The sequence below is a fragment of the Protopterus annectens genome, chromosome 10.part0 (genome assembly GCF_019279795.1).
Source record: "Protopterus annectens isolate FY-2018-M chromosome 10.part0, PAN1.0, whole genome shotgun sequence".
NCBI classification, from domain to species: domain Eukaryota; kingdom Metazoa; phylum Chordata; order Ceratodontiformes; family Protopteridae; genus Protopterus; species Protopterus annectens.
The window spans coordinates 1,442,592,241-1,442,618,505 of NC_056744.1; the positions used below are offsets into that span (position 1 = coordinate 1,442,592,241).

Sequence of the window (26,265 nt, forward strand, 5' to 3'; positions counted from 1 at the left end):
GTTGTATCTGCAATATGTTAATTTGAAACAGGTATGAGAGTGTTGCTTTTATTCAAGGATACCCAAAAACAGTAATACTACAGACACTGTAGGCCAAGATTACTAACTAATTTTCAAGCAAACATTAATTTGGATTTCACAGCACAACAGTACTGCAGTTCTACCTGACTGGAATAGAACCTGAGATGCAGAATGTTAAAAATGCATTTTCTAACTGTAAATGCTTTACACACTAAATACTATACTATGTAAATAATGATACCTTATTTATCTTGTCTAGGCTGCCTTTTGAGTGCAAAATACTTTGCTCTCTTAGGTCCATTATTTAAATATGCATATATTTTCAGTCATTTTGTCATAGATAATCACATTTATTTATTATCTATTTATTTATTGACATTTGCTTCTACATTAATTTTCTTATTGCCTAGCACAAAAAACGGCATGCTACAGTTAAAGGTGCCCTTCTTTTTCCCCTAGATATTTTGATTAGTCAATTTGATTTTTGCAAACTCTACTTAACCACTAGTGTAAAAGCTATAGCTGCTCCTAAAGTATTTGTAAGCAAAGTTTCTGTATCGCTTTCTTATTGCCTTGCATGGAAGGGTGGCTTTCTGGTTGGCTAATTAGTTCTCCTATATTAACTGGTCTACCTCATTGGTTCTTCCCGCTTTGTTCGCCCTTGCTGCACTTGGGCTCACTCTGCTCCCCTACCCTACACCCAATTCCCACACACCCCTAGTACACTTACATTTAAACTTAACTAACCACATCCCTTAACTCAATCAACCAGTCAGGAAACCTTTTGCCACTATATCAATTACAAACCAAACAATTACTGTACTCTACTCTTACAATTAATACTGTCTACACTAATTAAACCCTCTAACCATCAGGCACCTTTAGTGACCACCATCCAACTTATTTACTCAGACATTACATGAATCCATCTAAACTCAATACTTATTTGACAAATCATCTAAGAGGCAGTCTATCCTGGAGTAGACACTAACTAATAGACCTTTACCCTCTCTTCACTGCAGGTTTCTCCCAGGCACCTTTAGTGACCACCATCCAACTTATTTACTCAGACATCACATGAATCCATCTAAACTCAATAACTATCACTAGATTCGTAAATAAATAAATTTTTCCCCTACTGACTTCATATCCACCTTAAAACAATGTAACTGGTAACATCTCAAGTTCCTACCTCTCGAGGAAGCCATAGAATTCTTCAGTTCCACTTTCCTTAAGATATTGCATAATCTTGCCCCTCCCAGGACAATAAGAATAAATTCCAACTATGCACCCTGGTTAACCAAGGAAACAAGATCAGTATAAAAATAAGAGATAAAGCTTGGGATAAGTGGAACACCAATAAAACCTCAATAAATAAACACGCTGATCTGGAACTATGCAACAAAGCCAAAAAACAAATCAGACAGGACAAAATTAATCATTACAGCACCAGCCAAACTAAACACCAAAAAAGATCCACAAAAATTCTGGTCTGCTATAAAAACTAATTCTACAAGCAGGGCAAGCTAATACACCTTCACCATCAACCAACACTACTAAAGAAAGCGTCAAAACACAATTCAACAAATACTTCACTGAAACCATCTTGGGCCTTACACAGAAGAACAGATCTACACCTACTCTACCCTACTTAAAAACTATTGAGGACAAGAATATCTTTTCCTTCCAGCCTGTCTCTATAGATACTATAAACAATATCTAAAAAAGACTTAAACCAACAACACTAGCAACTGATCAGCTACCTGCAAAATACCTAAAAATCTCTGCTGAAGCCATCTCCTACCCTGTTTCCATCCTCATTAAACGATCCATCTCAGAACAAAACAAAATCCATTTGGAAAATATCACACATTATTCCATTGTATAAAGGTGGTAGCTCAACAGAACTATCTAACTACAATCCTATTGGAATCGTATCCCCCCATCCAAAATATTAGAGTGATGCATTCACTCTCAATTACTTAACTATATTTTAACTAACAATCTTCTTTCTAATACTCAGCACGGTTTTTGGCCAAAACATAGCATTACTACTACTCTGGTGGCCTTTACTAACACAGTAAATCACATTAGAAGTGAAGGCAAACTAGTGTCATCTGTATTTCTTGACCTAAGGCTATTGGTACTGTTTCTCATAACAAACTTCTAACAGTTCTTTCCAATCTTAATCTTAGGCACTTTTCTATAACATGGTTCCAGGACTGCCTAGCCAGACAACAGCAATCAGTTAAATGGCAGCAATATCTCTCCCCTTTCCTGCCAGTCACTCTAAGAGTACCACAGGGTTCCATCATGGGGCCACTCCTATTCACCCTATTTATTAACAACTTACATATGGCTACCTCACATGCTTCTCTGGTCCATACACAGACAATTCAACCCTAATTTGCACTGCTCCCACAATCCAACATCTACAACATATCACCCAGCAGTCATTCCTTGAGGTAGAATTATGGCTATCTAATGCTCAATTTATTCTTCATCCCAGTAAGATTAAACCTATGCTTTTTCACCCCACAAGATCTTCTCTTCTTTTAGTATGTCATCAACAAATAACACAATCACTTCCCCAGTATTCTATACCAAGCTTCTTGGAGTAATCATAGATAACAACATGAAATTCGACATAGACATAGCCCAGTTAATAAAAAAGTACATGAAGAAATCAGACCACTGTATATACATAAAAAATTCTTTACAAATAGCACAAAAGCCACCATTGCTAGAACTCACCTAGTCTCTACTTCTCTCTATGCATCACCTATATTCACCAACATCAAGAAATCGGACTTAAGAAAATTTGACACCTGCTACAATAAAATTGCAAAGTTCGCCACAGAATCTACTTTTAGATCTCACCATTGCACAGCTGTTAAACAGCTGTCCTGGTTAGACTTGCCTAACTACCTAACCTACAACCAACTGCCCATGGCCCATCAATTGCTCTATTATCCAGGCAAAATTCCTGCTCTACATAACCTCCTTCAACCATACTCTGCCAATCATGTCCCTCGTTCCAACAACAAATTCCTAAGAAATATTACTAAAGCTAACAACACTGCTGCAGAAGCTCTCTATTCTAACTGCATAGCTAAACTTTGGAATTCTCTCCCCCTAAACATAAAAACAGCCACCAAGACTATACAATTTAAAAAGATCCATAAAGCACATTTAAACAAAACTTGGATATGCCCTTGCTCTAACTCAACCTAAGGAAAAATATCCTTCAGCCAACAAGCCCCCCATGATCTGGTATAGCTTACTTCAAAATATCTAATACCAGTGTAGTACTGCCTTGACTGTTCCATCAAAATCTTGTCTAAGATTGCTGCTATACTGTACACTCTAATTTTGTTGATTTTTGCTACACTCTGCACTGTATTCCATGATCACTGAAAAATATTGTGTGGAAATGATATAATGTCATATGCTTGATTTATATCTCTGTACCTAATGAAAGTATTTGTCCTTCTGTTTAACTAAAACTTTACTACCAGTGTAAACTTCTGTTTATTTTTAATGTGGAGCTTTTCTCCCTGGGCCTCCACTGAAAAAGGACAGCTTCTCCAGACAGACTTTCCCTGTAAACAAATGTAAAATAAATAAAATATAACAAATAAATTTATTGATAGTATCTATATAGGGCAGTGCTAGTACTATGGCAAGGATGGAAGCCATGTTGTGTAGTAAATAGGAGTTCTTCCTGCAAGAGATAGTCTAGCAATTGTTTTTGAATACAATTTTCAAGTATTTTGGCAAGGGAAGGTAAGATTGCTATCAGTCTAAAGTTAATAATGTCTGCTGAATTTCTACCTTTGTGCAGCGGGATAATGTGCAACATTTTCCACAAACAGGGAATGTGGGATTGCTGGACTGACCTATTTATAATAACTGAGAAAGGAAAGGCAAAGTGATTAGCTGCTATTTTTATGTACTCGATTCGAAGGTCATGAGCTGAAGAAGAGTATGGTTTAAGTTTAAGAGTAGTTTTATATAGGAAGTGGGCACAGGTTTGAAGGTGAAAGTGGATGTGGTGATATGTGACTGATGGGCGGAAAGGATGACATGTTGAGGAATGCTTGGTTAGAGATATTATGCTATCTATAAAATAAGAGTTGAACTGCATTGGAGTTTCAAGTGGTGAGTTATATGGAGAGAGGTTTGGGTTGAAATTTTGGCCGGGATGTAAGATTTCTTTAATGGATGTCAAATTTTTTTTAGGGATGTCTTTAGTACTGAACTAAAAATTAATATAGTATAGTTTTCTGTCTTCATTTATTTGCATTTTACTATGATTGCGAAGCATTCTGAAGTTTTCACGATATCGAGGTGTTTATATTTTTGCCATTCTTTCCATGCTATTTGTCTGTCCTGCATTAGCATTCTACACGTTTTGGATAACTAAATTGCATTATTTGCTTTTAGTCTGTTCCTTCATGGAGGTGCAAGTCTATTTAGGATATTTACTTGTATTGTTGTACTGAATTAATTTATAGCATTGTCTAAGGGGAGGATTGTTAGGAAGTTCCAGTCAATAGATGATAGCATAGTAGTGAACATTTTGGGGTTAACCTTGGAAAGGCTGTGTCTTCTTTTATAAATATGCTGTTTAACTGGATATGTGAGATGTCTGGTTGTATAGATTGGGAGATGATCACTGAGAGAGAGTCTGACATTGTACCTGTCGTTGTGTATTTGCTAGGGTCTGATACCAGAATTCAGTCTAATAGGAAATTTTGATGTCTTGCTATAGTGTGAGAGGCTATTAATTAGTTGTGTGAAACCATATAAGTTCATGCTAGATCAGGGACAGTTAGAGTTTATGTCCAAGCAACTGACATTTATCTACAGAGCCCTCCTAAAACCTTCATGAAAGTCTGCATGGGTGCATACACACACACACACACACACACACACACACACACACACACACACACACACACACACACACACACACACACACATGCATGCATGCACATGCATGCACACATACATGCACATACAAGACCCCCCCACACACACACACACACACACACACACACACACACACACACACACACACACACACACACACACACACACACACACACACTCAGACACACATATACGGCACACATATGCAGCTTTGAGATTTGTCATCTCAGGCTTGAAAATGTCAAGGCATATCCCCCAGCTGACCACTGCTATTGTGCAAGCTACTACTTGCATTAGACTAGTCCACCACTGGTAATCACTGCTGTCTCCGCCAGGGATGGGAAAGCTGTCATAAGTCACTCAGCTCTCTTCCTCTCACACATGGCTCTTATAGGGCCCACTTATTTCGTGCATTAATGCAATTGGCTAGCAAATCTCCCTGCATTAAGAGGTCAAATCAGCAAGTCAGCATTAAGCTCTGTAAATCACTGCTGCATGTCTTCAGATTCACAGGTCACTTCTGAGATCTCAGTTGAACGGTGTTCACAGGTATGACAGTGACGTGTGTGTGTGTGTGTGTGTGTGTGTGTGTGTGTGTGTGTGTGTGTGTGTGTGTGTGTGTGTGTGTGGGTCTGTGATACATATGCAAATGTTTGTGTACATGTGCAGGAAATGTCATCTTAAATTTTGCAGTAGCATGGATTCTAATGTAACTTTTCTGAGTTTTAACTTACATAACTCTTTATCATATTATTACAGGAGACAAACACGAAAAGCATATTTTTTCTTTCATTAATGTATATTGTGCAAGTGCTTTATTTACTCTGCATCTGATACGACTCTTTCCTTTTTTCTCTAGTGCCATGTGTCCCGGAAGCTGTGACCACACACTTCGAATGTGGTTATAATAATGCTGTGAACGTTTCCTGGAACCACACTGTTGCAGCCAAATACTACAGTGTCACTGCTGTCAGTGCAGATGAACACACTGTGGTCTATAACACGACAGATACGAACTGCACTATTGACGCTTTGCAGTGTGGTGCACTGTACACAGTTTCAGTAACTGCCTCAAATGGAAACTGTTTAAGCCAAATGAGCTTGACATCAGAAATTCAGACAGGTAAATATACAGTAACTAAATACTTTCTCTTGGATTTAGTTGTATTATTCTATCATTACAAAAACAAAATTAGAAATTACTTAGAAAAAAGTTTTTTTTTGTTTACTTATTCTAGTTATTCCATGTACTCGGTACCAGCAGTAATTCTGAATATTTTCAATTCCTTACCCTTAGACAGCTTGAAGTGCTATACCAAAATCTCATGTGCCATCCAAAACCTAAACCAGAAATGAAACCCTTTGAAAGCTAGTTCTTGCACTGAAGCTGTTCTCCCCAAAAGTCTTGTCTGACAACAGACTTGCCTGTGTAGTATGGCCTCACATGGAGTGGAGCCTGCCTTCTGTTTGTATTAGGTCTTTCTATAAAATACTGCCCTCCCAGATGTTGTACATTTAGTGTTGTACCACGTACTGCATTTGTATCTTTACTAACATCCTGAGGTCAGCCATATAACCGAATCTTGTGAAGGGTCAATGTCGCATCCAAGTGTTTCTTGAGTAGAAACGTTCATTTTCCACTATGTGACTGCCATGTTCACAAAAGCTGAAGCAGCAGTAGCACAGATCACCATGCCCCTAACTTAGTGGCAAAAATGGCTGGTGTAGAGGGGATCAATCACGGAAAAATGCACTCATGAAGCAAGTAACCAATTACCAGAAAATTTATTGTAGGTTAAGTGCTTTCATCTTTCAACAGGTAAGTTAGTACATGAGTTCATCAGAGCAAAAACAAACCTCACATCACTCCATTTAAATAGTATCCCAGCACTTAACTAATTAACATACTTAAAGGTACAGTGCGCCAAAAAAAGTATTTCATACAATTAAAATATAAACGGCATGTAAACTCTTGTGTGGTAAATACTTAGAAACACTTAAAAATAATAAATGCAGTCTTCCTTGGGTTAATGTGTATAATATCCCAACACATGAATTTTCTTGTGTCGTGTGATATTATACACATTGTCCCAAGAAAGATTGCATTGATTATTTTTGGAAGTGGTTATGGAGATTTCATATAATGACCTTCCTTTTTTGACTAATGGTTTACCTACCACTTTGAATTCTCAGAATAGCAATAGTTACAGGAAGAGTTTTGACAATTCTATGACTGTTGATAATGCAGGTGTAATTATTATTATTATTATTATTATTATTATTATTATTATTATTATGAAAGCAATTGATGGATTATCCTGTGGAATTCTGATTTGGCCAATACAATATGTACATCCCCCAGTTTTGTCTACAAGAGAAGTAGAATTACAATGGAACATACTAGAGAGGCATGATAATCGATGCATTTATTAAACCAATAGGCACATACCCATTTGGTATTTGCCAGTAGTGTCATTATATAGATTCCTGTACAATATGGAACCGTCCACACATGAACTGATAGGCTGGTGTTAAGGCATGTTACACCTGAACTATTGAATGCATAATATATGTGGATAGGTCTTTGAGCTCTAAGAACTTCTATGTGGGTAAAAACATATAGCATATTTACGAGCACAGCAATGCCATTAAGGAAAACGATGTAAATAATGCGTTATTCCAGTACAGAACAGAAAGTTTGATTTTTACTAATTTTTCTTTAAGATGACCATTTTAATTTCAGCTCTAGAAAGGGGATGTAAAATCATTTGCTGGAAGTAAACAAGTTACACTGATAGCTATTTTAGCAAATTAAATGAATAGTGTAAAACACCAACACTGATAAAAAATAAAAATAAAAAATCCAACCACGCAAGTAAGACGTAGAATTTATTGTACACCACCAAAAAAGACTAAGCGCTTTTGCTAAATTCATATAGAATCATCAGAGTCATTTTGGTATCAAATCCTTACTGTTTAAAAAGAAGCAGCATCTAATCATTTCACACAAGTAATTAATTACATAATTTCCTAATAATTTAAACACTTTTACCAGCTATTATATACAAAATCATACATATTATAATAATTATAATATTTTTAAAAAAATACATGTATGAATGCCTTGCATATATGCCTCACAAATTCACCATAAATCTATTTTATTGCACTTGGCCTTTGTTTTAGTAATGGTTTCAGGGAAATGTTGTCATTCAACCCTGGTGAAGTTTGAGCATTTAAACGCATCTGCTATTTCATTTCTTTTACTTCTACTTCATTTTCTATATCCCCTCCCCTACCATCTATATAAACACTATCTATTATAAAAAAATAAACTTTTTAAAGCTGATATACTTTTTACTATGAAGAAATAAAGCATTAAATTTATTTTCTTCTGATTGCTCTTAAATTCTCAACTATTCTATCTCTTAGCCTCCGGTTTGTTTTGCCAACATAAAATGCTTCGCATGATACACAGGTTGCCACGTATACTAACTTTGATGTATTGCAACTGCATCTTTCGGGGCATGCAATGATTGTTCCATAGGAGCTTATCACCACATATGGCCCATCATTTATATATCTACAATATCTGCAGCATTTAAGAGCAATCAGAAAAGAAAATAAATTTAATGCTTTATTTCTTCATAGTAAAAAATGTATTAACTTTAAAAATATTATAATTATTATAATATGTATGATTTTATATATAATAGTTGGTAAAAGTGTTTAAATTAATAGGAAATTAGATATTTTAGCAGTCTCCAAAAGATTACATGGCTTGAACGATAACATCAGTATCGGTAACGAGTGTTATTTAAAGTCGTGTGAAAGATAATTACATATTTGTTTTGCATCTTGAATTATTTTGTATATTTTGTAAAGTTTTTTTTTCATATTGTGTAGTTATGTTTTAAACTCATGTATTCAGTGTCCACATAATTTTATTCTTCTGCTGTGGTCTGCTGCTCAGATAGCATTCATTTTTTTTTTTATTTATTCTGACATAGTAGCAGCATATGTAGTCCTGATAAAGGTTTTATACCTGGAAGTAATGTGCTTAATTTGTTATTAAATAATTTTCCTATGAATTCAGCCGTTGTTTGTTGTTTTATTGTTACTATGTTAGTGTGTAGTGTGGAAGGAGTGATGTATTTTGGTGGCTACTAGTAATGTGTAGTTGTGTACTAGTAATGTATTATGCAGGTACAGGTAATATGTTATAGGGTACAGTTAATGTGCAATGGGGCTGTCAGTTAGACATATACTCATAATGACTTATGGTAAGCCAGTAATGTGCTTTGATATTGGAATACCCATGCTATTTTATGAAAAGAAAATTGGTAATATTTTACAGGGGATTATAGTAATACATTTTGGGGTGAGCTAAAATACCTGAAATACTTCACCAATGTCTATTCACTTTAATGAAGTACCATTTAGTCTACATAGAAAAAAAGCAAAAAAAAAAAAAAAAAATATATATATATATATATATATATATATATATATTGAGTGGCACAGTGGTGCAGCGGTTAACGTTGTCGCCTCACAGCAAGAGGTTCTCCGGTTCGTTTCTTGGCTGGGGTGCCTTCTGTGTGGAGTTTGCATGTTCTCCCTATGTTCGCATGGGTTTCCTCCAGGTACTCTGGTTTCCTCCCACATTCCAAAGACATGCATCTGGAGTGTTTCTCCCCGGGCCTCCGCTGAAAACAGGCTGTGTGGAACCTAGTCGGACATTCCCGGTCAACAAATATTAAATAAATAAATAAATAAATATATATATATATATATATATATATATATATAGATATAAAACTTCTGTTTCTGCAATGGTTATTCTAATTTTTGCTCTCAGCTGTCACCTGCATTTGGTGGAAGACATTCTAGAAAATCCCATCTGCCAGCATATCACTGGGTGAAAGACAGCAGGTCATTGAAGAGGTCATTTATCTTTAAGCAATACTAATGAAGATGTGGGGACCTTGTCCAGTCCAGAATTCCCAGTAAGTGCACCACTATTTCAGATGCTGGCATAGGTTCATGGCGAAGTTCTAGACAGTCAGTCTGCAGACCATTATGGGTCTGGCCAATAAACTTCCGATCTGCCTCAAGGAGGAAAACACACTCCGACTGGAATGGAATTTGAAGTTGGCCATTCAATTATCGAGGTTTACCCTGAAGAAGGCAAGCATGCTATGCTTGATTATGGTAGATGTTAGATCCTGAGGTAGAGGTTGCAATGGGATATGAACCCATCATGCTAATTTGTCTTATTTACATGTTTATAATGGTTTAGTTCATTTAAACTGGTATCTGCGGAATCATTTTCTCTTTGAAGGAATAGAAGCTCAAAACAGGGCTGGATCTTTCATAGCCCAAAGGGTATACACAAATCCCCATGAAGGAGTTTATATCAAAATGAGTACAGAGAGAGAGTTAAGAGTTTTCAGTCTGTCCTGATAAATAAGCTTTTTGAGGCCACTGACTTTTTAGTTAAGAACCTCTGAGGTCTGTCAAGTTGAGAGATATGTTTAGGTAAATACATACCAAAAAGGGCAAATAATGGGTTTAATAAGATATAAGTAAAGGGGAGTAAGAACTTCTTTGGACCTAGAGGAGTTACCTTTGGAAATTAGATGAGCCAGATAGAAGGCTTTCCTAACAGAAATGATGGTCAAAAAATAAGGAATTATCATCAAGAGTATCTCGATTCCTTACAACATTGTCTGATGAGGATTGTCACCTATATGGTATGAGAAAATGTTTGTTACTTTATCGACATTAACTATGCAAATTTTTTTTCACATTTAATTTCAGATCATTGTCCTTGCACAAATAGTTAACATAGTCCAACCCCTGCTGGAATAATTGTGAGTCAGGGGAGGTGTAAATAACATCTCCCAATTTACAAGTGTGTATAAACTTGGATAACCATAGGCCATGAGTGGTGGCCTGAAGGTCTGAGAAATAGATGCCATATAAGACAGGAGAAGGTCCAACACTGAGTTTTGTGTTTGCAGTGGGATTGTATAATATAAGCTCTGCAGGATGAAGACGGTAGAACAGAAATATATCCCTCCTTGCCATTTTTTCATCTCTGAAGGATCAGCTTTGATTTTGGAACATAAGAGTAGAGTGTTGCATTTTTTCAAATGATAATCCAACTGGTTAAAGTTTAAGAATGCTTCACTACATGCATACACCCCCTAAGTAATGCAACTGTGGGAAGACAGGAATAAACACAAATCTGTGCTACTGTACATCAAGGTTAACTAATTTTATATAATCATGTATGCTTGACGAATAGTTAGTAATAAGCAGAATGTAATGCTGAAGGCTGAATAGCAAGTGCTGACCCAAAAAAAGAGTAAAGAATTATGTTCCACAGCAGATGTGTATAGCAGCCGAAAGCAATTTTACATCCCAGTATTCGTGTAGACGTGAAGTTTTTTAGAATATCTTTGCCATTAGTTTACTCATGTCTGTGAATTAACATCTGAGTTGTGAGAGCTTGTCTGTGTGGAGAATTCTATGGTTGAAGTAAGATGGGAGAAACTGTTTTGATAGCCTTGTGAATTTACCGTGGAGCAGTAGTGTCCACTGAAGTGTGCTCGGCAGCAAACCATGGTGGTCCTAGTGCGATGGTATTATACTTACACGGAAAAATTACTAGTCTATAACGTCACAATGTAAGGAGTATAGAAACACACAGCAGGAAAAAGCTCTAGGAAATGAGCTGGACTGGGACTGGAAGTGGGACCACTGCTGGACCACAGCAGTTCTGCCATTTACATGAAGAGTTGGTCTGCACTGCTTTTGATTTTAAAAGACTATAAAAAAGGACAGTGGAAACACAAAAGGAAGATAATTCCAAATCTTTAGTTTGATAAACAAAGTGCAGATTTGCCATAAAACATCATCAGTTTATGTAATAACTTTCTTCTTGTATGTGCTGTGCCACTCATTTTCTGAAAGTTCTAGAACTGTGTTTCTGGAATGTTTGCACAGACAATTAATGCAGAAGAGGTGCTAAGAAACCTTATTCTGTAGACTTGGGTTTGAATCATTTAGTCTCCATTTCCCAGTTGTAGGACTGAGAGCAAGTCCTTTAATTAAACAGTTTTCCTCAGCACACCTAAAAAGGGGCAACATAAATTATGTTTAGTGCATTTAGCTGATTAACGGATAAGAAACAAAAATAGAAAAAGCCAACTACTAACCACCTGTATCATTCACACAATTCTGGCTGTAGTACTGCTATATTCAGATGGGTGTTAGACAAAATATCAAGTGTGGGTAAAGTCAACAGCTGTCTAGTCAACTGCAGATAGTCGACTAGGCAGTTGATCGACAGGTGTGTGAGGTCAACAATCCCCAGACAAGGGAATATTCCCTTTTCCTGGATATTGTGCAGTCTCTGAGTTAGTATATTTAATTAGTGGGGGGGAGGGGAGTGCTGCAGGGAGGGGCTTGCCCCCTGCAAACAAAAAGTTTTACTTCTTTATTTAGGATTGAAATTGCATGCGCTGAGGCTGTTTCTCAGCACATGCATAGTATGGAATTCACTTCCATCTTTTTGACTATACATGGTTGATGTTTTTGCAGTCGACTATGGGTCTTTTCATTCAAATCAGGTACACCCATCCAGATATATGACCCAAGCATAGCAACTTGGTGTTTATAGAACAAAACTGTAAATGATTTGTCAAGACTAGTTACTGCCCTCTTTAGCATCGTGCCTAGAGGAAGCAAATTTTATTATTACATTGTCTAACTTATTTTGTTACTGCCACAGCTAATAGAAGGGCTGATTCCTACAGGCCTCAATCAACGTTTCCAAGGAGCGGAAGAGGCAAGACAGTTAAAGACAATGACTTCATAAAACAAGAGCAGAGATTCAAATGGATTATATTATTGTTAAATACCAGCACAATTAGTAGTGTCAGATGTCTGAGGAAATAAATATGATCCTATGCTCAACAGCACCAAGCATAGAGACTGAAAGATGATCTACCATTACAATGGGAAAATATGTTTTCTTTTGTCATTATAACACTATTATGCTGTTAACTTGTGTTACACTGCACTTTGTTTTCAATGCTTATTTATCTTGTTTTGGGGCATGAGGGGTGTTGTATTTCTCCATATTGTACTGCTTTTTTTTAAAGATCTAACATATTTTCCAAGAGCATTTCTATTGCATTTTGTCATCTTTTAAGCCAGCCAACTACAAGGACTTATGTTGTGATAAATAAATGTCTTTGTTTTGTGACAAAACATGCATAGTGTTCTTTCAGCTTCATTAAGTCTAACAGTTTACCATATGTGCACTTGGCCTGAAAATGACATCAGTCAGCTGATATGCATTGTTTGTACAATATATCTGCATGAGCATCTGACCAGTTATGAAAGAAATTTCTACATTATAATATTCATTTGCATGATGGCACCATGCTTTAGATTCATTTTAGACTGACCCGGTAGCTTAAAGGCTATTATTTGTTCATCCTTTCAGTCTCTGATACCAGTTTTATCCAGTTAAGTGACACGAGGAGATGGATCTTATCCTAGTACTCAGTAGGTGCAAGGCTGACTTGGTTATCGGTAAACCACATGATGCATATAACCATTCACTCATGTATGACATGCACCCCTCCAAGTAATTTGGAGACTCACCCAATTCACTTACAGCATGTATTTGAGATGTGGAAGGAATTCAGAGCACCCAGTATAAAATCATGTAGAACAAGGAAAATGTCCAGACTCTACAAAGAAGCCCCCCGCCCCAACAACCACTACTGAGAACCAAATGAGAGAACCATATTCTGTGAGTCAGTAATACTAACTGCCACAACACTGGGACACCCTTTATAAGGCTACTGCAGAGGTTTAATTGTTTCATCTTTTTAGCAACTGCTAGCATTCCAAACGATTTATAATAAAACAACAGTGTTTTAGGTATGACAGTGCAGGGAAATCCCAGTAGAACATATAAGCTAAATGAAGCAGCCCTAGACATGGCAGAGTAAGAAAATGGTCCTGAGGTTATACTTAGCTCCCAGGTAAAGTCTGCAGAGCATTGTAAAAGAGCAGTAGCTAAGTCCAACAGGATTCTGGGATTCATAGCTTGGGAGGTGGGCTCATGAGACATTGGTAATTTCATTCATTGGTGTCTGCAGACATATTCCATGCATTTCATAGCATAAAATATTAAAATATTCATTTTGTGCAATGAAATGTGTTGGAATTTAAATACCAAAGAAGAACAAACTCCAGTGTGGAAACTGGACTCTCCAACTGTTATTTAGCACTTTCGTCAGTATTACACTTCTTCAGAATAAAACCAATTAATTACAACTTCCTTTTATATCCAGGCTGGATCATGTGACACACATCAATTAAAGCCAGAACATGTTTTTAACCCCCTAAAGTTAATTAAAGTAATCAGAATACACATAAAACTAATTTGTCATAAACAGTTAATGTTTTTTCTTGTGACTAGCATAACAATCTGTTTCATAAACCCTACAAATTGTAAAGTCAAATAAAATAAAAGAAAAATAAAATTAAAAATAAAAATGAGATGAAGCACATTCCCTTTATATGTGTATATAAGTGAAAGCATATACAGTTTTTAAATGTTTTAAAAACCTCTTGTCCTAGTTTGTACTCTTAAATGAAAACTAGATAAAGAAACTACATCATTCAGCCCTGGGGGGCTGATAGCATTAACACTCAATTGCCACATAAGTTCTTTATGCTGAAGAAACAAATCCACAGGGCCGCCTCTACTATTGTTCTCAGCCTGATCTATAACTAAAAATCGAAAACAATGGTGAGGAATCTGATATGTTTTGCCAGTGCATTATTAAGTTGTTTTATTATTAATATTGTATACATGCTGATAGATACGTTTCCTAAAGGCATTCTTTGTCTTGCCTATGTAATAGTTGTCACAACCCTGGCACACAGCAATGTATACTACATTTCTACTACCACAACTGAATGTGTGGTTCAACACCAAAACTCCATATCCTGGGATTTTTACACTACTTCCTTTTAATATGTACTGGCATTGTAAACATTGTCCACACTTTGTCATCTTTCCCATCTTGTAATATTTATTCCCTTCTTTGCTTGAACCAGAGGAAAACAGAAGTAAAAGTTTTAATAAAGCAATGATTTTGAAATTTAATCCCCAGTTTTATGGGATAAAAAAATACTTAAAAAGAACTGGTTTGGGTGGCCACGGTGGTGCAGCGGTTAGCATTGCTGCCTCACAGCAAGAGGTCCTCCGGTTCGATCCTCGGCTGGGGTGCCCTCTGTGTGGAGTCTGCATGTCCTCCCTGTGGTCGTGTGGGCTTCCTCTGGGTGCTCTGGTTTCCTCCCACATCCCAAAGACATGCTGTAGGTGGATTGGACACTCTAAATTGACCCTAGGAGTGAGTGCATGTGTGTGTGCCTTCTGTGGAAGGTTGGGCGCTGGGCTGGCAACTCGACACTGTAAAACTCCACTGCCAATCATGAGCGGACAGGTGATCCACTGTGGTGACCCCTAACCAGGAAAAGCCAAAAGAAGAAGACTTAAAAAGAACTGGTTTATTTTCATAGGTGAAGAAGAGTTTACTCAAAAGATGGGGGAAAACCCGATGGTGATTTATAAAAAAGATTTTCATTTCAAAAATATGTTGGAAACTTGGTATATATGGCACATTGTGTAATCTGCTTCAGGTTGTATGTCAGGAAGACTAACTGACATTTTAAAAGAAAGGATAAGGGACCACCTGTATTGTATTAGAAAAGGTGTGGACTGTAGTGCCCTAGCCAAACATACCATGCAAGCAGGTGCCCAACATATTTTCTTATTTCAGGTCCTGCACGTTCTGGATCAGGGCCTGAGGATGGCAAACATTGTAAATAGGACTGAGGGAATTGAATTACAATGGATCTTAAAGTTGGGCTCACATAGGGGCCTTGGACTGAATGACAGTGTTCCCCTTAAGCCTGTATTAAGATCTAGAAGGCTTAAGTAGACATACATCTCTTAAGTGGTGTATTTGTTACTTTAAGGTTGTGGGTATTTTTTAATTAATACTTTAGGGGGGAATTTTTTAGTGATGTTGATTGACCATGTCATTATGTTGTTTGTAATTAAACATTTATTCTCATTTTTACTGTTGTCTGAGGAAGCAGTGTCTACCACTGCGAAAGGGCTCACCTTTTAATAAACGTTTCCTTTTTATACCTTGTCTTTATTGGCATTTGTACCTAGTGGACTGAATATTTACATAATACAGCATTGGCCTTCTACCAGGGTTTTCTATGGATTTCCATTTTGTGTTTTCGCTGTTTGTTTTTTTTTGCTTTTATATAACTATCTAGAAACATCCAAGACTAAGGGCATGGCTATGCATGCCACTTTGACAGATTTGTCTACTCTGCCTTTTCCTTCATTTGTTCTTTCTGGTAAAAGCAAACTTGAGTTTGTTGTTAAGGCACATAATCTTGGTGTTATTCAGAATAACTGGCTGATATTTGTGGGCCATGTGTCAGCCATAGCCATTTTCCATCTTAACATTCCAGAATCAAGCACCTGAAACCACAAGAAAATATCACTGCAGTTGGCCTAGTGTTTTCCACACTTGACTATTGAAAACTCCTTTCCAGACACTGAGATAAATAATTTCAAGCTGTGCAAAACTCTACCACTTGACTACTCCATGGGACATGAAGTTACCATTTATTATGCCTATGATGTGGGGCTTTCCCTCACAGCATATGTCTTTCTTACTTGACACAGCTTATTGTACCATCCTGCCCTGCTCATGCGTTGCTCTCGGCTTCCCATAGGTTGCTGGTGCTTCCCGAGGTGCATTGGGAAACATCAGGTGTTTACTCTTTTCTCTTCCGACTAGCAGGCACTGCACATGTGGAATCTACTATCATAATGGTATTGGGAGTGTTCAACTCAGACTTGCTTTTTTCAAATCCCCTAATTGTTATTTATTTATTTTGGCATTTCATAGTAACCTTATGAACCAGATCTTAATATTCTTAGTCTGTTAACTATAGTTAACATTTTTATGATCTGAATTTGATGTTTATTAGATTGAATGTTTTATTGTATGTAGTCTATTATTTTTTTGTTTCATGTGTTTATTTATAATGTCATTTTTAGTGATTTGTGGTAACAGCACTTCAACTTGAATATGTATACAGTTATGTATATATAAGAAAAGCAGGTTCTGCAACAAAAACTGCTGACAATGTGTCCATGCATCTGTCCTAACTTTTTAATAATGGCTGTTTAATATTCCTCTTTTGAAATCCAAAACTGCAGCATTTCTGCTACATACATCCTTGTAAGAATGTAATATGTGTCTCACTAATTTGACTTTCTGTATGTGAGATCAATGATTCTCCACATAGTTTTATTGTTCTTTTTTTTTTCTTTGTTGCTTAGCACCCTGTGTTCCAGATTACTTGCAAGCACAGCTGGACTGTGGCAGTGACACAGCAATGTTGTCCTGGTCAGGAAGTGTAGGAGCTAAATATTATACAGCAGAAGCAGTGGGAGAGGATGGACACATCGCAACATGCAACACATCAGATACCAGATGTGAAATAGGAGGTCTACACTGTGGACAGGTGTACACAGTCACCATGACTGCATCTGATGAGAAGTGTTCCAGCCTGCAGAGTGCAACATCTCAGGTTACCACAAGTAAGGCACACTTCATTTATATAGAAAGGGGGTAATCTGTACATAAGAAATAATTACTTCAGAAGAGGTGTTATGAAGAAGTAGTAACATCATAAATATTGTAATAGGGTTACCACCTGTCCCACTTTGCGAGGGACAGTCCCTCTTTGGGCAGTTGTGTCCTGCAAAAAATGTGAAGCAACCCTATATTGTAATAATGCAGCACAACGCACTGTAGACAATGAAGTATGAGTCATAACGCCATAAAGATTGCTCTGGGTTTGAAACAATAGGAAGCCTTTTTTTCTTGAATAAAAATATGGAGCTATCTGATGCCATCTTAACATTGAATAATGGTTGGCTTGACAATGTTCAGTTCACAGAACAAGGAAGAAGATTCACTCTTGAATGCAAACCAATGCTGCAAGTTCCAGATATAACATATATAAATTCTTCCTCAATTTCCATGGAGTTCACAAAATAGTCACTGACAAAGGAACCACAAAAGAGGTAGAAGTTGTTTTGCATGTATACGTCATTTCTTTGTTAGACATCAAGTCTTAAAGGTACAGTAAAAGCAAATAGTTTGTTACATCCTTCCTGTTTAAGTAAAAACAGTTTTAGTGTTCATAATGAAAACATTTAGGTAAATAATAGAGCTTGTTGAATATGGTGTACATCAGGGATAAAAGGGGGGTTTCATATTACTATCCATGTGAAGAAAACGGTGATGAGGACATGGAAGGCTGTTAGGCCTGGCCTATGAAAGCAGCGAAAGGGATTTCTTTAGTTATATTTTTTGTATGTGCTTTGTTGTCCCTTGTGCCTAGTAACCATCATCATCCCATAGTATGCCAATCTAGTTCCCAAGTCAACCTCAGCTAATGTGTTCCCTATCACCCCATAGGGAGACACCTCTCTCTAAAAAAGATTATCTACCCCTAACTGGCTCAACATTGGGATCATGGGTATCTTGGCAACAGCCATCACCTAGAGAGGTGCTTGGCCCTTCCTATTTCACCAAACAAACACTGCATTCTCCTGCTACTCTGGATTTTGCAGCCTGAGTTTCTGAGTTAGTATCCCCAAAATGGAGTCATCCATGTACAGGAAAACCCTAACTGTCCGCAAACCAGCAAACTACATGACAGTACCAAAACAATTACCTTCTATTGATGTGAGGTGAAATTTTGCATAGGCCTTAACCCCACCCATTCATGGCTGGCACATGGACTTACATCAGTGCAAAGCCCTACAGTGCTTTTCCTGATATGTGTTCACTCCTCCATTCCAGGAAGGTTGCAGTAGACAGTTGGTTAAAGCTAAGCACATATCTCTGACCCACAGTGTTGAAAGCCTAACACCTGTCTCTCCTATATTTGTTGTTTATGCATCAGCCCAGATCACCTCCCATCACGGTGGAGCTCAACCTCATGCTCCCATCACTCTCTCACTGGTGCCTCATGTACCTTTGCCTCTACTCAGTCATAGGTCATCAGGGTCATACATCTTTATCCTTGTGTGACATGTGGCCATCTTTCTTTAATGACATTAGCTGGGTTTGAACTGTGAGCTGGGTGCTTGATCAGCAACAGCGAAGGGCAAAAACTGAGTGGTCAGCTCCTCTTTTTTTCTTTATCACAAGTTGGAGCTGGGTAGTTCCCTGTTTGGCTCTTCTTTGTGACAGCTGGGGGCATGTCATCTGTTATTGTGAGGCATCTGACTGATGTCCCTTGTGGGACATCATTGCGGACCTACAGTGATGTCATTTTACATCATGATTTGGAGTATCACTCCAGCAGAAAAAGTAAAACTCACCACTGCAAAGGAGGGAGCCCAAATTTAGTTAGTGGCACTGGCCAGGGTTTCAAAGGTCTAAATGAGGGGGGATTTAAGTAGCTCTTGGTGAGCTGTCTCCTGATTTCCACTGGGGAGTGGGTATAGTACTTGTACTCTCCAGCAGCCCCTCAGTGGAAGTCAGGTGAATTAGAGTAGGTAGGAAATATTTGTAAAAGGCACAAGTAAATGTATACAGAGGGAACATGTATGGAATCCAACATGCACTTTCCAATTACATCAAATGTAATCTAACATGCACTTTACATTAATGTCAAATGTAATCCAACATGCACTTTCCACTATTGTCACTGTATGCTGTGCACTGGAAGGGGGTCTGTAGTGAGAGCTGGAATAAAAAATAGGGTACTTTTGCTGTGTAAATGTTTGGGAAGTTCTTCTACCTAGTCTCCACCCCCAGGCTGAAAAAAAGGTAAGGCTTAAATGTGGCATAATTGTATTGTAGGATTTAATGTCATCAGGATGAAAATGCCCATTGTAAAATGACTGCTTCTAGAATGTGGCACTCAGCTGTCATCCTTCAGTGAGGTGGCAATTGGTTACACCACAAAACTGATGCCTCTCCACTGACAGCTGTCAACATTTTGAACATCTTTCATTTCACTGTCTTTGAAAAGTTAATATACCTTTTTCTGAGAGTTAACACTGTTAGAAGCATCACACTCAAAACTATATAACAGTAAAACTAGAGGCATTCTGTAATCATCATATAATTTAGAATAAGAAAGTCTACAGAATCTAATATGTATACTTGAAGTAATAATAAACTGTCAAATAAATGCTTACAGAGCCATGTTTGTATATTTTTAACAAATGAATATGAATGTTAAATGTAAACAAAATGACAGGCTTTGGTGAACATAAAAGTTGTACACCAAGAAAATTATCTATACAGGTAGCAGTATTTCACTTAAGTATATCTTTTACTTTTTTAGAAAAAAATAAATAGGCAGAAATAGAGCCTCCCTTTTCCTGACAGTCAGATATCTACTGAATAGGCTTTAGGCAGTTTCCATGGATTCTGATTATAGGGCTGCCTTGTGAATGGTTTTCTACTCAAGTAAGCCAGTGAATTTCATTTTTTTATGCCAGGTACATTTTTGCATTATTTTGCTAATGTGGTGGTTACTTTTATACCTTAGCTATTTTTCATATTTTATCATATAAGGCCCTGCATGATTTGGGAGGTGAGCAGTATTAAGAGCTTGACAAGGGTGGCAAGACCTTTCATTTACTTAAAGGTGTATGTGACTGGGCATCTTGTGGTCCCCATAGATGATTATCTCATATTATTTCTGAATTCCTAAGCATACAAACTATGACAACAACAACTCACACCAAAAAATAGTGAATCTAAACTAAACAAAAAATGCAAGCCTTGTCCTATCTCTAAACATAGAACAGTAAAATACAGAAAGTAAATATATTTCACTAATTTAAATTAAAGAATTATAAATAAATGCCTACCCTCCCCAGAAAGTCACACAAGTTACATAACAGGTACCCTGAAAAAAGATTCTCTCCCATGTCACTAAGAGCTGCCCACCTTTACAAAGAATATATAAATCTGAAAGAGCTGGTAGTTAAAAATGTGGAATAATTCCAATGCCATTATGAAAGAACTGACCATCATAGCTGAACCAAGTATCACTAAAATGAGGAAAGAATATCAAAATTGCAATAGAAAATCTACACAGACTGCAACAAGTCACTAAATAGAAACAATTAAAAACAGAAACCTAAATTACAAGTAAAATTAAAAATGCACCCCAAAATAATAATGGCTAAATACTTACCTTAAATATATTTCTACCCTTACATAATGAGGTCATATCAGAAACTTATAGAACTGGGTCTTATTATTATTATTATTACTATTATTATTATATTATTATTAGTAGTAGTAGTAGTACTATTATTACTACTGTTATTACTATTATTGTTACTATTATTATTGCTATTATTATTATTAATATTATTATTATGATTATGTATAAGAAAAGAGTACAACATCACAAGTAACAACTAAAGCATTAATAATACATTCATAAGCAGGAAGCCTTAATATGAACATTTTGCCACTCATGGTAAACTTTGCTGATTCTTAGACCTCCCTACTGTGAGGTTTTCTTCTAGTTGGATCATCAGTACAAATGGTAGTCCTGCTGACAGAACTGCATGCTGATACAGTGTTCTAGGGGAGTGGTTAATGCAAATTAGTCATGTGCTTCTTTCTAAAATGCTGGCAGCTCCTAAAGCATACTGCCTATGTAAACTTCCTCTGTTGGTGGAAAAAGTAAAGAGCAGTCACCCATTTATTCCTATGGAAGCAATCATGGTGCAGGTAAGTTCAGAGAAGATGTGGACAAGAACGTGTGTGGATGTTTTTGTGTGTGTGTGTGTGTGTGTGTGTGTGTGTGTGTGTGTCTAAAGGAGAATGATTGAAACTGCTTGAATGTGCAAGCCCGAGCATGTGTGTGTGTGTGTGTGTGTGTGTGTGTGTGTGTGTCTGTGTTTATCTGAAGCAGCATTAATTAAACTGTTTAAATATGAAAGCCTGAGCTGTGTGTGTGTGTGTGAACGTGTGTATATGTTTGTGTGTGTATGTATGTTTGTGTGTGTGTGTGTGTGTGTGTGTGTGTGTGTGTGTGTGTGTGTGTGTGTGTGTGTGTGTGTGTGTGTGTGTGTGTGTGTGTGTAAGAGAAAAAGTTTTGGCATGTGTGTTTGCCGAAAGGATGCATGGGCTACCATGAAAACACTATCACTGTCAAGTCTGACTTCACTAGCGTTACCTAGAGTGTGATTCAGAGAAATGCTAATGAGCCAATAATGAGGTCCTTCTCATTGTGGCCGTAGCTGTGTCTGAATTGCATTTTCTCAGTCCTGTAAAATGAACTACCCATGTTGAGCAATTTACTCAAGTAGTAAGGATCATTCAAAATCCTGGGGTAAGTATTACATTTGCTCAATATCTGATTATACAGAGGTGGAGGCCTTATAGCATGGCCAGTGGCTGAACAACTCATCACATAACTTGTTCTCTGTCCATACAAAACAAGATATTATGTGTTAACACCTCACCTCCATATAGGTTCATAGGTTGGTACTGAGCTATCAGCCCGAAGGCATATATTAGCCCAGCCATGTTGTGTGGTATTCACCGCCTCTTTAGTAGTTCCCTAGACCCTTGTACTAGCAGCTAGAACCCTTGGCCCCTATCTAGTAGTGCTGTTGGTGTGATCCCCGGTGTGAACTTTCTGTTACCCATCTACTCATCAAGGTTCCTCTTGAAGAGTGATAGTGAGGGGCTCTGTCTTATGTACATTGGGACCCTGTTCCATAGTAAGGGAAGTCTCTGCAAAGGGAATTTATCCCTCCAGCATGTTCTATTCATTGTTGTGTTGAGGTTTATATCCCTAAAGCATGTAGCTCGAGTAGATTTGGTTTTGCTAAGATGGAGCATGTTCAACAATTCTGGGTTGGACATGGCTCTGTACGTTAGACAGAGATCACCTCTGAGAAAGCGGTCTGCAACAGAGAACAGTCTTAGCTTTTTCAATTGTGCTGCATAGGGCAACTGTTTGAGGCCAGTAATTCTCTTGGTTAGGTATCTCTGTGGTCCCTCCAGCTGCTGGAGATGTCTAGCCAGGTACATTCCAGTTGGTGCATTGTACTCAATAATGGGTCTGATGAGGGAAGAGTAGAGGGGCACCATTACATCCTTAGATCTTGATGCGAACCCTTTCATGATCAGATGGGTCACATAGAAGGATTTTCTAACCACTTTGGCAACATGGTTATCAAAGGAAAGCTGGCTATCTACTTTGGTGCCTAGAACCCTTATTTCTTCTTCAGATTTCAGGGGATTACCTCCTATGTTGTAGTTTGCGGGTACTCTGTTTTTTCCAAAGGGGATTACTATGCATTTTTTGCATTTAGCTTGAGACCATGGCTTTGACACCATGCATCAGTCTCATTTAGGCCCTTCTGGAGGATCTCCGTGTCGGCCGGAGACTCTATTATAGCACCCAGTTTGCAGTCGTCTGCAAACTTAGTCAGCCACAGCCCTTCCCTGCTTGCCTGTACTTCTGAGAAGTATATGCCAAACAGGAGGGGCCCCAGGACAGAGCCCGGAGGCACACCACTCATTACTGGTCTGGATTCGGACATAGATCCCGCTACTCTTACTTTATGGGATCTGTCTGAGAGCCAGTTTGCGATCCATCTTCTGACGTAAGGGTTTATGCCCAGGCTGGTGAGCTTATCAATAATACCCGAATGGGGAATGGTGTCAAATGCTTTAGCAAGGTCAAGGTAAGCCGTGTGTACCTCCTTTCCCTTATCTATAGCCTGAGTAACTGTCTCAAAGAAATCCACCAGGTTCAGGAGGCATGATCTGCCCTTGACGAAGCCGAACTGTGTGGGATCCAACGACTGGAGGTTCCCAATCTCTCCATTTATGAGTTCCATAATGATTCACTCCATAGCCTTACAGATCAGACTGGTCAGGCTTATTGGTCAGTAGTTCCCAGGGTCAGTTGTGGCCCCACCCTTGTGTAGCTGGACCACTGTTGCTGTGCGCCATTCTCTGGGCACATATCCTGTGGAGAGGCTGAGACTGAACAGGGTATTAAGATGCGGGGTTAATTCCTTTTGGAGCTCGCGTATGACACAGCCTGGGACACCATCTGGTCCCATGGAGGCAGTGTTTAGAGCTTTAGATAGAGCCTTGTTAACCAACGTATCAGTAATAATTGGACTTACACAATCCCCTGGAATGGTAATATGCCCTGTAGGTGGTGAGGGGGGGGAGATATTTGCACTGAACCTGTCAGCCAAGATGTTGGCAATGTCAGAAGGGTCAGTGTATTTTGTTCCATTTTGTACTAGCTCAGAACAGACCTGAGTGTTGCCATTTAGGTTTTTGATGTAGCCATAGAAGGCCTTATGGTTATCCTTGGCATCCTTGGCAACTTTCTTTTCAAAATTAGCTTTAGTTGACTTGATGAGGGTCCTCAATTTCTTACTAATGCTGATCAGGGATGATTTTTCTACTTGAGATTTGGCCTTTTTTGTATAAGTCTCCTCCTTTTATTGTAAAGTTTGCTTATGGCCGGGGTCCACCAGACTGGTTTCTTCTTGCTTGAGGAAGGAGTCTTGGTTTTATTTGGGATAGCACGGACCATGCAATCCTGAAGATGCATATAGAGTGCCTTGGTGTAGGATTCCACATCCTGGATATCATTATCCTTCTGCAAGGGAATAGTGAAGCTTTCCACTTCGGATGCAAGTAGTTTGAAGTTTCTTTGGAAAGGTTTTTGACTATGGTTTTTTTGACTGGGGGAGGTGGAGGGGTGAGGATGTCCAGGGTTATCAGTTTGTGGTCGGATCTGACCAAGGAGGGAGTGATAATGGGTGTGGTACAGTGGGCGCCCATATTTGTGATGATTAAATCCAATATGTTGTCCCCTCTAGTGGGGGAACATACTAGTTGTTCAAGAGTATTTGAATTTATAAATTCTATGAATCGCTGAGCATAGGAGTTGGAATATTGGTAGTTCGCCCAGTCTATACCAGGGTAGTTGAAATCACCCAAGATTATGGTGTTGGGTAGGACCTTTATATTTTCTAATGTCTCAAGGAATGCAGACTGAGCATCTTGGGACATGGTGGGTGATCTATAACTGGCTACGACTTGAAATGTGGTTTTGCCTGCTGATAGTTGTGCATGGATGATCTCTGGGGCATCATGCTGCGCTACTAACCTGGAGATATGGGTATCCTTGATGAATATGGATACACCTCCACCCTTTGTACTGCGATCCGGTAACTGAGGCCGGAAGGTATGATATGAATTGTAACCTGGCAGTGCTGGGGTGCTCTCTTGAGCCTTGAACCAGGTTTCCGTCACTGCACAAACACTGATTTTCTCCATGCTGAGGAGAGCCTCAAGTGTGTGCATTTTGAGGTTGAGACTTCTGGCATTGAGTAGCATTACCCTTAGTTTTTGGTTACCTGTGCTGGTTACGGTGGTTGGTTTGTCCTTTGAGCCTTGCCTAAAAAAGGCACTATGGGAACGGCAAGAGCCTTGGCCAGTATTCGAAAACCTAGCTGTGACAAGTGCAACCCATCTCTGGCAAAACAGCGAGGCTTGTCTATCATGTCATTTTATTACACACATACACACTCTCACAAAAACACATGTATGCACATATACAGTATGTATGTATTCGTGTATCAGACACCAAACTAAATAGCACAATATAACCAGTTTTTAAACATGCACAAAAAAATTAAAATATGTTGCTTTATTTTTATTGCATGTTTAAAATTGTATTTTAATTTTGGATGCAATTTTGTCCTATTACAGTCTTACTGTTCCAGTTGCATTGCATGTTAATTTGATTGGGTTACTTATTTGTTTTTTAATCAAAGTGAATTGTCTGAAAAAGTATGTATAATATAAAAACACTAATCATCATTGTAATACAAGCCATTATATTTCTGGTTCATGTAACTAGCTTTGTTTTTTGTTATTTTATAATATACCTAGATGTCTTATAACCAGTATAGCTCAGTTTTATTTCCTTTTAGACAACACTCACATTATCAACCCTGAAACTGTCGACTGCATTTACAGGTGAACATCACATTCATTTGAATCACCAGCAATCTCAAAAGGAAACCTAATACCATTCCTTTAAGATTGCAAACCTATACTGACTACTCACAATGACACCACATCA

General features: G+C 38.0%; 1 protein-coding gene across 1 annotated transcript in view; it reads left to right on the forward strand.

Annotated features, from left to right (window-relative positions):
- The window catches only part of LOC122814297, a 780,122-nt gene that overhangs the window by 94,650 nt on the left and 659,207 nt on the right, over positions 1 to 26,265 (forward strand). Inside the window, exons 13-14 of the mRNA XM_044086885.1 lie at positions 5,816 to 6,079; positions 17,423 to 17,683. Of these exons, the coding sequence (XP_043942820.1) occupies positions 5,816 to 6,079; positions 17,423 to 17,683 (525 nt within the window). The remainder of the gene's footprint in view (positions 1 to 5,815; positions 6,080 to 17,422; positions 17,684 to 26,265) is intronic.